Source organism: Acipenser ruthenus, chromosome 38 (assembly GCF_902713425.1).
Source record: "Acipenser ruthenus chromosome 38, fAciRut3.2 maternal haplotype, whole genome shotgun sequence".
Classification (NCBI taxonomy): domain Eukaryota; kingdom Metazoa; phylum Chordata; class Actinopteri; order Acipenseriformes; family Acipenseridae; genus Acipenser; species Acipenser ruthenus.
In genome coordinates this window covers 2,410,891-2,423,244 of record NC_081226.1, presented here as the reverse complement: position 1 = coordinate 2,423,244, position 12,354 = coordinate 2,410,891, and the positions used below count along the sequence as shown (strand labels likewise).

Genomic DNA, 12,354 nt, shown 5'->3' with positions numbered 1-12,354 from the left:
GGACGTTTCGAACAAAAGCCCTTCTTCAGCTGTGTAGAAAGAAAAGCAAACACAGCACAGTAGACTTGTTTAAAGTAAACTTGTAATATAAGAAGTTTCGTGCACTGTGTGTTTAATTTTATTTCTACACAGCTGAATCATTTAAACCTTTTGTGTACATCCAAAAATCTCATTTTTTTGTACACTGCAGTTATATATATATATATATATATATATATATATATATATATATATATATATATATATGTATACAGTATATATATATATATGTGTATATATATATATATATATATGTATATATATATACAGTATATATATATATATATATATATATATATATATATATATATATATATATATATATATAAAAGTAGCTGTCCAGTTAAGATGAGAAAAAGCAGTGGCTATAGGATTATGGGTAATCAGGATATGCAATTACACTATCGCGTACTGGTGGTAATGGGAAGTTTCAATGTGTTTCAATGTATTTCTTGTCTTTGTGTCCCAGGAAACCCCCAGTGCAGCGGATCTGGAGCAGTTTGCCAAAGAGCTGAAGCACAAGAGAATAACACTGGGATTCACACAAGCTGATGTGGGGCTGGCTCTAGGGGTGCTTTATGGTAAGAACCCTTCCCAAAGACCTTCAGTGGCAACGCAGACAGATTATAATGGAAATGCAATGGTTCTGTACTTGGGGGCACCTTATAGGGTGAGGCTGCTATTGATAGAATGGTACCACAGAATGTTAACTAGACTCATCGCTGCAGACAAATTCAACATTTTTCAAATGTATTTATTTAAGCTGTATAGAATCCTTGAGCTGTACAGCTACAGCCAAAAGATTTGCATCATCTAGAATTTTAGGATTGAGACAAAGGATGATATATATATATATATATATATATATATATATATATATATATATATATATATATATATATATATATATAACATCATGTAGTCAAAGAAACTACAAAATGATACAGTTTTTTCTTTAAGTATAAGGGAAAACTGCAAAGCGGTATGTAATTCAATATGTTAACATTACATTATTCAGCAGGTTTCATTTGACTTTAGGAAGCAAAATCAGGTAATTCTATAGGATGGTGCAAAACGTTTTGCCAGAGCTGTTTGAAGAGGTCCTGGCATTAGAAGGCGGCAAAAAATAACATTATAAAATCAATGGCAAAGAGAAACAAACTGGACAAAAAAACAACAACTCAGTAATGCAAAATAAAACCGTAAAAAGCAATTCACACACGATTCTGGTCATAGTCGGTATTTACAGGATTCACAACCCTGGTTAGATTGAAAATAAATATTTCTGAGTGATTTAGAAAGGTATTGTGCAGGGGCTGTTTATATGTTCGAAGGCAAGGAATTTCTAAGATGAGATGTCTGATATACAAAGGCATGTTAGCCCATATTAGATCTCAATTCAGGGATTTTGAAATGAATCTTAGTGCATAGGTAGAGTTATTTGTCTCTAACAGAGACGTACGGTAACTTGGAGCATTTCCAGAAGTAAACTAAACACAAAAAAACGAGTGGGCCTTCTATTCTCCAGACTGACCCTCCCTAAAGATCCATGGAGATTAGAGGGGTGCTGGTTGCAATTTGCATTGAGTATGGCAGACAGAGGCAATGGGTGATACAATGGTTCTGTATTACACTAAGTGGGCAATTCCAAGTGAATGACTTTGAGATGTTTGTTTCAGGAAAGATGTTCAGCCAGACAACTATCTGCAGGTTTGAGGCTCTGCAGCTGAGCTTCAAGAACATGTGCAAACTGAGGCCGCTGCTGGAGCGCTGGCTGAGAGAGGTGGACACCAACGAGAACCTTCAGGAGGTGAGCTGCTCTCAACTACAGGCTCTACAGTGTACTCCATGGGCCAGCAACTATGGGCCAAAGTTTAGCATCACCCTATAGAATTAACTCATTGTGCTTCATAAAGTCAAACGAAATCTGCTGAATAATGTTATTTTAACCTATGGAATTTTTGTAGTTTTCAATATACTTAACAAAAAACTGTTCTAAATCTAACGTGAAATACTGTACTATTATCATGGCTTCCAGGACACACTTGTGATATCATTTTGTAGTTTCGTTACTTGCATGATGTTAAATAAAATATCTAAATTATGTTCATATTGGTTTTTTTTTTTGGTTTTAATTATGTCTCAATCCTAAAATTCTAGGTGATGCAAACACTTTTGGCCATAGCTGTATACTAAACCAAGAGTGAATGGTAATACAAGGGAAGCTACAGTGGGGACTTGACTGTTCTTGATAGATTAGTGCCACCGTATGCTGACTATAGATTCACAAATGCTACAGACTGCTAAGGTTTCTGGCTGTGTGAAGTAGGCCCGGTCTTCGTTGGGGACTCCAAAGGGAGTGTCACTTTGGCTCTGGCTCTTCCATGGGTTAGGGAGGTTAAAAAGACTCATCGCTCTGCAGAGAACCATGCTGGCCAGGTGTCCAGTGAGCTCAGAGCAGATACCTGCAGGGCTGGCCTTTGTCCTCCAGAGGTTGGTAGCTCGCTGACTTCTGCGCTCAAGTTCCTGGGAAAAAAAGAAAGCTGGCTTGGTCATGGGATCGGAGGACGCCCACTGAACCTTCGGGTATCCTGATCACTGAGGGAATTGCTGCGGTGAGGGGAAAAACGATTGAGCATTCCAAATTGGGAGAAAATCGAGGGAAAAATTTTAATTGGACACACTAAATTTTTGAAAGAAAAAAAACGCTCAAATGTGCTGAAAGTGGTTAGTGCAAGCAGGCCTCGAATCCTGATAGTCTCTCTCTCTCTCTCTCTCTACAGTTGTGTAATCTGGAGCAGGCTGCTATCCAGGCTCGCAAACGAAAGAGGACGAGCATCGAGAACAACGTGAAGGGGACGCTGGAGTCGTATTTCGGCAAGTGTCCCAAGCCCTCCGCACCGGAGATAGCACAGATCGCAGACGACCTCAATCTGGAGAAGGATGTAAGTGCCCTACCTCTGAAACTAACAGTACTTAGTCTCATGTCTTATACAAGCTCAAATTGCAAACCAAAAAATTGCTGAAGTGAATGCTGTAATTGACTGAAATAAAAGTACTAGTCCTAGTGACATTTGCATTTTCAAAGCTTTTATTTTAACCCTTTAAAAGGTACAAGGGACACACAAAAAATATGCACACATTTTTGCAAAACATTGTATATGCAAAATACTAACTAACAAGCTGTCTTCTCCTCTAAAGGTGGTGCGTGTTTGGTTCTGCAATCGAAGACAAAAAGGAAAACGAAACGCCTTCCCTGGGATTGAGGAATACGACAGCGGTACTGTGCAGTACAGTAGTATCCCCACCATGGCCCTCCACAATCCCATGATGCCTCAGGGCTACGGCTCAGCCTTCGCTAGCACTCTCTATGTCCCCCAGTTCCATGAAGGTGAGGCTTTCCCCCAATCAGTATCCTCCTCAATGGGGCGACCAATGCACTCCAGCTGAATTCTGGGGTGTAACAAAATAACATTTTAAACATGTAGACTCGAGAGACGTCAATGGGCGGACGCACTCCCAAAGCATCATGGGATGGCAAGAAGGACAATGTCTCATCGTGCTTTTTGGAGGATGGTGAGACTGTGTAGAGAGGTGGCTGGAAGGATTGCCTGAAAAAAAACAAAAGAAAAAAAGTTAGGGCTTTTTGGAAAGAGAGTGTTTTTGTAAATAATAATAAAAAAATATTTTCATTTATTATGTTGCAAGGTTACTTGAAAGTATACCCACCAAGGCTTAAAAAAAGTTAGCACAACAATTCTTGCAAATCCTTAATTGCTGATCTTTTATTTGAAGTCTTACTCATTGCTGCCATGTTTTACAATTTCTTACCTAAATAATGCTGTGGGTTCAGTTTTGAAATATGTATCTTTAAGTTCAAATGCTCAAATACAAACTCTGAGGTAAAACTACAAGCAAACTTCATAAGCATTTTGGCCAAAACATTTGACGATTTTGACTTTAGTTTGCTAAGAATAAAAACTTTAAAACCAGGTTGCTCCCCACTTTTTTACCCCAGTCAGTTACCCTCCCTCAGTAATCGTGTACATCAATACAATTGCCCATGAATACGTTTGAAATATATCTGTGTTTCGGATTTCCTGTTGTTGAATTATTGATGTCTAAATATCAACTCTATTAAAATATAGTATTAAGTTTCTCTGAGCACCGTCTCATGGGATTTCCTCATACCATTCAACTGACCTGCTAATGCATTTTTAAATGACCAGCACAAAAGGTACAGCAGGTTTATATACATATATTATACATTTACTGGTGATTTGTCTCAAATTGTACTCATTTCATATAATACACTGGTGCCTATTAGTACTGACACCCTGAATATACTGTTTTTCAATGATGTCAAAGACAATGCATGCATATTTTGAAAAAAGAACAATATATATTTTTAAAACCTTTTATTTTCACTTTCTAAATGTCATAGTGTGTAGAAGTCTGGGGGGGTTAATTGGCTGCACTTCCAAACATTAGTTTCAACTTCTCAATCCTTCAGGACAGTCTTCTCTTTAATGAGATTCAGCATTCCTCAATGTAGATAGCCAGGACTTGTGGGAAAAAACTGCCCATAACTCTTCGTTATACATCTGTGCCAATAAGAATTGCAGGACATGTTGATTTTGAGGTTTAAAACTTACGGCTAGTTACACAGAGCCCAATTAACACTAGCCTTGGACTACCCTGCCTAAGACAGCATTAGGTTATCCAAGATTAGCGCTAATCAGGGTCTGTGAAACCAGCCATAAATGTGCAGTCTTATTTTTTTCCCCCTGTACTATATATATATATATATAATTTAATTAATCTCAACATAAGAAAATAAGAAAGTTTACAAATGAGAGGAGGCCATTCGGGCCATCTTGCTTGTTTGGTTGTTAGTAGCTTATTGATCCCAGAATCTCATCAAGCAGCTTCTTGAAGGATCCCAGGGTGTCAGCTTCAACAACATTACTGGGAGGTTGGTTCCAGACCCTCACAATTCTCTGCGTAAAAAAGTGCCTCCTATTTTCTGTCTCTCCCAGTACATTTTGTTTTGTTTCAGATGATTGTCACAAATAGTGTTGTGCGCTGAAGAATATAACTTCATATTCCACAGAAAAAAAACTACATACAAGGCATTCGCGTCCATCTGTATATATTATTTATTTTTTATAGCATAGATAACATGAACATATCATTCCAAAAATCCCAAAACTAAGCTTGCTGCAAAAAAAAATAAAAAAATACTAAATACAGTCAAGAGATTCACATTTAAGTGCTAACCAAGGATTTCAATACATTTTTCTACCTCTTAATAGAACGAGAAAAACCGGTCCCCTTTTTTCTGATTATTGGCTTTATTTTATACTTCAATGTTGACTAAACAGATATTTCAAAGATGAAAGCTTGCTTGTGTATCCTGGTGCTTGCCTGTAATGTAGTTCAAATTCACTGCAGTTAGACAACGTGACCTACGGCAAAGCCACTAGAATACAGCCGTGTCTCTATTGTGTTGCAAAACTCTCAGCCAGAAAGGGGGGCATTAGTTAGCACTCCTTTAGGTGTATCTGTATTACTATGTGCTCCGTCTATGACAGTATCATTCTGAAAACAGGTTTTTCCAGTGAGAAACCGACGCTGGAATATCTGGATAGTTAAGCTGTATTTTAATAGGCTGGTTCAGAGATTTTAATGCCGATGGAAAACTGGGCAATGAAAAAAAGTTGCTGTATACCTGTGGTTTGGTTATTATTATTATTTTCTGCAGTGTTAGATGCTACCAAAGCGCTGTACTTGAACAGTATTATTGAAGCAATAAATGTGATATATACAATAAAACTAAAATATTCAGTTATAAAGATACAATACTATAAAGAAGCCCACTGCTCCATGTTGGTCCACACATGGTTTTGCAGGACAAGGCTCCTTTCCAGATTCGACTTAATACAGAATATGCTTTGCCATGGAGAGCAGGACTGCAATATCCACAGACCAACATACAGGAGAGGGCTGCTCCATAGTTTTGTTCATTCAGTTTGGAAAATGTTACTAGACACGAAACTGCGACGATGGCACGGTCTCTAGTCAATGATAGCAAAAACAGTTTTTAAAACATTTTAAAATGAGAATTAATGCATGAGTGGCTTGGGAGAAAAGTCAGAATCTTTAGCAAGCTCTCAGAATAGAAAAAAACACATATATAAAAATAATACAAATAATTGTAAAATCAGGTACAAAACAATTACAGGATAAGGTGCTCCAGTTGAGAAAAAACTTCGCAATCAAATTATTTACAATTCTGGTCAAATCCAGCAGTGGTATCAAGCATGCCCTGTGCTGCCGGGAGCACCCTTACTCTCAGGGGGTGAGGGGAGGCAGTTCAGTCCCTGTGTTTCATTTTTCTTTGGACTCTGGGGGTGAGGGAAGAGCAGTTTATCTCCCTGTCTCAAGTCTGTCCAGGGCAGGAGAGACTACCCCTACTCTTAGGTGGTGAGGGTGGGAGCAGTTGAGTCTCCCTGCCTAATGCCTGCCCTGGCCTGGCCTGGAGTGACCATCCTTTCCCTAAGGGGACAAGGAAGGGAGGGAGGGAGCATGTCTCAAGTCAGCTCTGTACCACCTTTTCTCTTAATGGGCGAGGGATCCCTGGACTGGAAGGAAGACCCTCTAAAGATAGAGTTATATCTGCAAGGACATTGCCAATATTCACTGCCAAGACTGTTACTGCATTGAATATTTTTAAATCTTTGAGAGTCACCATTGCAAAGCACCCAGTCATTCTGCATTGGTAGTACATCTTTGCATCTATTCAAGCATACCAATATATCCAGTAAAATCTGCATGAAATCCCCAATTGCTTTGCATTCACTGATCAGTCCCCATACTTTGGTGAGTTTTGTAATGTATTGGTACATTTATGAAAGCCAGTAAGATCTTTAGCCTGGTATAAGAGAATCATTGATGTCCATTCATTAAGATTGCAGGTAGGAGAATATCTTTACCCAGGTAGAGCAACAGATGAGAAGACCATGTAATCCAAGATCTCAAAATCAAGCATGTCCAGCAATTCTGACATTTGGCACCAATGACAAAAAACCCCACAAGCTAAAAAGTTACAAAAAAAGTATTTGGCCTGCGCAAGGATTAATTAATATCACTCAGACACACCCAAAAGAAACTGAGCTTGATCCATACAGTAATCCTTAATTGATTACTGTATACTCTACACTGGTTAATGAGTGATCAGATCTGCTGAATTTCTATTGAGTATGACTCACAAGTTAAAGCAATCCACAGAAAGTTCAAGTGATGAAACATGGAGGATTGGTGTCCTTAATCTGCCTAATTTAACTTCAGATCAGGATTGAAGAGGAGCAGGTGGAGAAGAGCCAGCACAAGAAGGCAGAGTCATTCCTGAGCTACCTTCAAGGATCACGCGGACTGCCGGCGTATTTCTTTCAAGCCAGCAGAACTGAAGAGTTGAGGTATCCAGCCCCTTGGAGCAGGGCTGCAGAAAGTTGCACACGCACACAATGTGCGTGAAAGGATTGGGTCGGGACCCGAAGATTTTCTTCTAGCTCTAATGTTCTGGAAGCCGACAGGAACACTCTCACGTCAGCTGCAGCCGGAAACCCACTTCTTAGCTGTTTTTTGCACAGCTAATCGAATCTCTTACTAGATTCAAAGTAAAATAGAAATATTAAGCCTTGCCTATAACGTTTGTCCTTTGTGAATTAGAAATCTATAATGATTTGGTTCCGGAAGGTTTGTTTATTGAAAGATGTTGGCTTTGTAGTACCAGGATTTATGGTATCTAGTCAGATCATGACTCTTAAGCAATCACAGCCCACCGCAGCATCAAATAGGGTTTACTTACAATGACAGGGAGTTTGTATAGCTCCAACAATGGAAGCACATAGATCTGCAAGCAGCAACCGTGCATCTTGTTCCACGATTGCAATAAAAAAAGAGGAAAAATACACACAGGTAGAAGTGAAACAATCCATTGTTCACATGATCTCTATTGTAATAAAATGACCAAAAGCGCGATATAGCTTATTGTAGTCCAGAAAATATTAACGGGAAATATGTGATTTATAGCTGGTATGAACACATCCTCTTATTTAAACCTTTCAACTAAATTGTCTATAATTAATGATCATTTTAGGGTATTACTCTTATTGGTCCTAAATAACCCATTAGGACCAATATGCATCGCAACAGCTGTTTTACTGTGACCAGCATACAGAAAGTTAGGCAACTCCATACTTCTTCCAACTCGCTGACCATTAATCTGCTAACCACACAGCTGGTAGATTGTGTAGTACACCGTACACAGCAATCAACCAGCCATTGAAGTGATCATAGGATTTTGTCCCATGGTGGTAGTGGGCCATGGAAAGGTCCTTAAACACTAAGTTGGTGCGGAGAGAAGCACTGGCACAGACACCAGAACTAAGCAGATCGCTCCCTGTGTTCCTGTTCGTTAGCCTCTGATCACTGGCAGCCGCAGTGGAACTCTGCAGTGGAGTCCTTCAGGCTGCTGTAGTTGCAACCCACGCAGGCGACGTGGTACCAGGCATCGCAGTCGTCACACTGCACCCACTGCACCGTGTCCTCTTGCGGGAGGTGGCAGTGACGGGCAGCACAGGGCTCTGCCACCTCACCGTGGCCAGTCTCTATTCTGCCCCCTTCGCTGCGATCCTCCACGTAGAGCGTGTGAGAGAAGACCTGGCACACCGGGTGCTTTCGAGGTCGGCCACGTCGCTTCCTTAAAAATTGAGAAAAAGATTAGAAAAAAGAAATAAATCAACCACAAAGTAGTGTGTCGGTATTCCTGTTAACATGCACATACCCATGACGTCAAGTTAAAAATCTAAATTATATTCATATAGTTTATTTTTACATTATTTATTATGTTTCAATCCTAAAATTCTAGGTGATGCAAAACTTTTGGCAATAGCTGCAATACACACACACACAGCACAGCAAAAGATATACTGAAGCTCACACAAAGGAAAACAGATTTGAAAACCTTTACACGCACCCTGTTGGTGTGATATGCAGTTTCTGGAGCATCACCCTGTTGGCTTCCCCCTGCGCTCTATCAATACCCCCCTGTCCGTTATGCACAGGGCTGTAGAGACATGAAGAAATCGACTGGGAGGGGCTTCGGAGCAGCAGAACATTAGCATAACCCCGCCCCCCTTCACTCTCGCTCCTCGGGATGTAGGGGGTGTCGCTCTGAATCCTCCTTCTCCTGCTTAGCGGGCTTGGGTCATGCTCTGAGCACTCCGCCAGGGGGCGCTGCTGCCGCTGGTACACATCAGACTGGACGTCCGATTCTGATTTGCAGTGCCGCCTTTTAGCCGAGGCGCTTTCCTTCACTTCCTCGGAAAACCTCTGGATCTCGTCTTCCAGTTCCGGCAAGACCGTGTGAGCCGATTTCCGGCGGCTCTTCGAGATTCTGACGCAGCCGCTCGTCGTGTTCGCGGGGGAAGGGGCGGAGCCAGAGGGTGGAGCCAATGGGCGGGCGTTTGAATTAACAGGAGGGACTGAGAACGACACTGTTGGATTTTGTTTCTCTAACCTCTTGTCGTCTGCCTTGTCTGGGTGGAAGGTGAGCGGCTGAGCCTGCAGCTTGCTGAGGCTGCCGATGGAGCTCAGGATTAGGGTTGAGCGTTTGAAAGCGGGGGTCGGGGAGGTTGAGGTTTCCGGGCGCTTGGTGAGTTCTTTCACTCCTTTTCTGCTCGGGGAGACTGGGGTGAAGCCCCGGAGCAGGGTGGCAGTCCCGGTGAAGCTGGTGAAGGCAGGTGCTTTGGGAAGGGTGATCGCGTCAAAGTCCTGGGGCCGCAGACGGACTTTCTGGAAGAGGAAGTAGAACTCCGAGCGGTTCTGGGGCTGGGCAGAGCAGGTCGGCAGCAGTGGTAGGTCGCCTCGTTGCCCGAATGTCAGAGTGTCTCCGTCGGTCAGCTCCACTCGTGCCCCACGAATCAGATGGACATCGTTTACCAGGGTGCCTGAAAGAGAGAGACAAACAAATTATAGGATTAGACTCCAGTATTCTAATAAGCAACATTCGCTCAGTTACTAAAGTGTTTTAAATTAAACTCCTGTCTTGTATTATCATTGGCAACATTACCCACACTTATAATTGTGCTGCAGATAGTTAAGCGTGTGTGTGCACCTATTCTACAGCCCAGGGCCACACAGAGAGCAAAACGATCCCAACGACAAGGGGAACGGTGATGATGATGCGAACGTTAACAAGATGTCCAATGGATTTAAAAATTGATGAACACATTTAAAAATTAAAGTATTGTAGGAGAATATTATATAACATTAGACATAAAAATCAAAACACCTGCCATCTGTAGGACACACTTTTGTATCAGCAGTCTCATACAAGTGTGACAATTTGGTTTACAAACGGTAATCCTTATGTATACAGCAATATATAAAAGCTGATTTTCTCTGTATCAAGTCAATTTCAGTCACGATGGGTAAGACACCAGATCTGACAGGAGGGGTTGCTCAGTTGGTAGGTGCTTCTGTAGCCAATATTAGTACTGATATTGCTTAGCATAGAACAAATCAAAATGTGGGTACTCCCTGTATGCAGAACAGGATTGGCTGAAGACTGCCATTACCCCCAATACAGATTCAGGAAACAACTGGAGGTGGTAATCAGTGAGGACTGGTCACATACCCATTTAGAACAACTGAAATACCCCACACCCTACACGTCTATCTATATGGTCAATTATATTGAGAGTTTTGACAATACTATGTTAGTAAGAAGTGGTGAGACTCAAACAGACCTCGATGCAGTTACTCACCGTGGGTGCTGCAGTCAACTACAAAAACTCTCCAGTCGGCTGTAACACAGTCTTCCTCCCTTTCAGCCTGGATCTCTGCGTGAAGACGGGAGATCAGTCCTGGGCAGCTATCCGATTGAAGGGTGACATCACACGCCTCTGCTCGGCCCAGTCGGAACACACAGCGAGCCAACGCCGGCCGGAAAGTGTAGAGGTCCCGACCTGAACCTGAACCGGAGTCTGGACCAGAACCGATTCGTAAAAGCTGGAAGCACGGCTGAACTTCTGACAGCATTATCCCAGCGACGCACTGTCAATACCGCCCCTGGGGCTGCGTTCAGACTGAGAACTGAGGAGTGGAAATCCTTCAAATCGGTTTAAAACAGTATCTCTGACAGCGACATCTCTGAGGTTGCTTTAGAAATGCTGCTCCACAATAACAAAAGCAAAAAAACATGGACGCGTGTAAATATTTAAAAAAAAGAGAAAAAAAAAACGGGTTGATTTTGCAATAAAACAGCAAGACGTCTTTTCTATTCAAAATGATTATAAAGCTTAAATCAATGGTAGGACCTTTTTTTGAAACTACTCCCGAAACCGCATCACTTTTAAACTAAATTTAACACCACCGCAACCCTGTATGAAAAGACAGAACTATAAACAAAGCAAACGCCCGTTTTAAACTTTCGCTTTATGCAAATAGCTTATAGGTCAGTTAATATCAAACCATTTACATGACTCATCCCCACCCCACCCAGAGCTGTCAAACCCTCGCTGTTTGCCACACTAATATACTACAATTTAATATTTTCCAATTCATTAAAAAAAATAATGCTATTCCTTTTTCTGTTGCTTAAATAACCATGTCTTGCTAGATACGCCCAAGTATTGTGTACACAACACACCGGTATATTATTAATACGAATCCTAACGCTATTTAGCGACTATATACAGTAGTGTGTGTGTGTGTTGACAGCAGCTATCCGACCAGCAATATATTTGCTGCGTTTCATGACGCGATAACAGTTAATTTTTAATATGTATTCGTTCCAATAATAATAACAGATACGAATGGCATCACAGCTGTTTCCGGCTTAAGAGAAGACGCTTCGATTCTCAGTCTCTAGTAGAACGCTAGAGTCGCTCCTGAATTGTCCAATCTAGCCCTTAATTGACCAATGCTATTAATTAACTCTTTATCATAGTCTTAATTTATTTTAAATCCTTATAGTAATCTGCATCTTCTCCTCTGTTGTTTTGTCTCCGACAGGAAGCGCTTTGAAAGTTGGCGCGCCAGCCTGCTAGCGCGAGATTTTCGCAGCTCCTCCCTTCGCCCTAGCAACCGCCCGCTTCCACAGCAACATGCCCACCTTCCGTAGCAACCGACTGGCTTCCATAACAACCGACACGCCCTATTTTCAACAGACCGCCCCTTCTATATACAATGACTAGCGTACGGTATGCCAATCATATGATAGTCACGCCTCATACTAACTAACCACGC

General features: G+C 41.4%; 2 protein-coding genes across 2 annotated transcripts; one reads left to right on the top strand and one right to left on the bottom strand.

Moving 5' to 3' along the window:
* The first annotated feature begins 447 nt into the window (after positions 1-447).
* On the top strand, positions 448-4,203 carry LOC117964858 (POU domain, class 3, transcription factor 3-like). The gene is made up of 4 exons (XM_059009188.1): positions 448-620; positions 1,719-1,849; positions 2,823-2,984; positions 3,241-4,203. Exons 1-4 carry the CDS (start codon positions 473-475, stop codon positions 3,487-3,489), a joined length of 690 nt encoding a protein of 229 aa, XP_058865171.1. The 5' UTR covers positions 448-472; the 3' UTR covers positions 3,490-4,203.
* Positions 4,204-5,180: 977 nt separating this feature from the next.
* Positions 5,181-12,264, bottom strand: LOC131707066 (transcription factor 19-like). Its single transcript, XM_059009158.1, has 3 exons — positions 10,872-12,264; positions 9,080-10,052; positions 5,181-8,803 (listed from the first exon to the last, which is right to left on the bottom strand). The coding sequence occupies exons 1-3, from the start codon at positions 11,143-11,145 to the stop codon at positions 8,530-8,532; spliced, it is 1,521 nt and encodes a 506-aa protein (XP_058865141.1). The 5' UTR covers positions 11,146-12,264; the 3' UTR covers positions 5,181-8,529.
* Positions 12,265-12,354: the final 90 nt, after the last annotated feature.

Excerpts from the sequence above, each read along its gene's own strand:
- LOC117964858 (XM_059009188.1), top strand. The coding sequence starts at position 473 with ATGTGTTTCAATGTATTTCTTGTCTTTGTGTCCCAGGAAACCCCCAGT. Across the intron at positions 621-1,718 it reads GGCTCTAGGGGTGCTTTATG|GAAAGATGTTCAGCCAGACA; the intron begins GTAAGAACCCTT and ends TGTTTGTTTCAG. Across the intron at positions 2,985-3,240 it reads ACCTCAATCTGGAGAAGGAT|GTGGTGCGTGTTTGGTTCTG; the intron begins GTAAGTGCCCTA and ends TCTCCTCTAAAG.
- LOC131707066 (XM_059009158.1), bottom strand. The coding sequence starts at position 11,145 with ATGCTGTCAGAAGTTCAGCCGTGCTTCCAGCTTTTACGAATCGGTTCT. Across the intron at positions 10,053-10,871 it reads AGTTGACTGCAGCACCCACG|GCACCCTGGTAAACGATGTC; the intron begins GTGAGTAACTGC and ends TCTCTCTTTCAG. Across the intron at positions 8,804-9,079 it reads CTGCATATCACACCAACAGG|GAAGCGACGTGGCCGACCTC; the intron begins GTGCGTGTAAAG and ends TCAATTTTTAAG.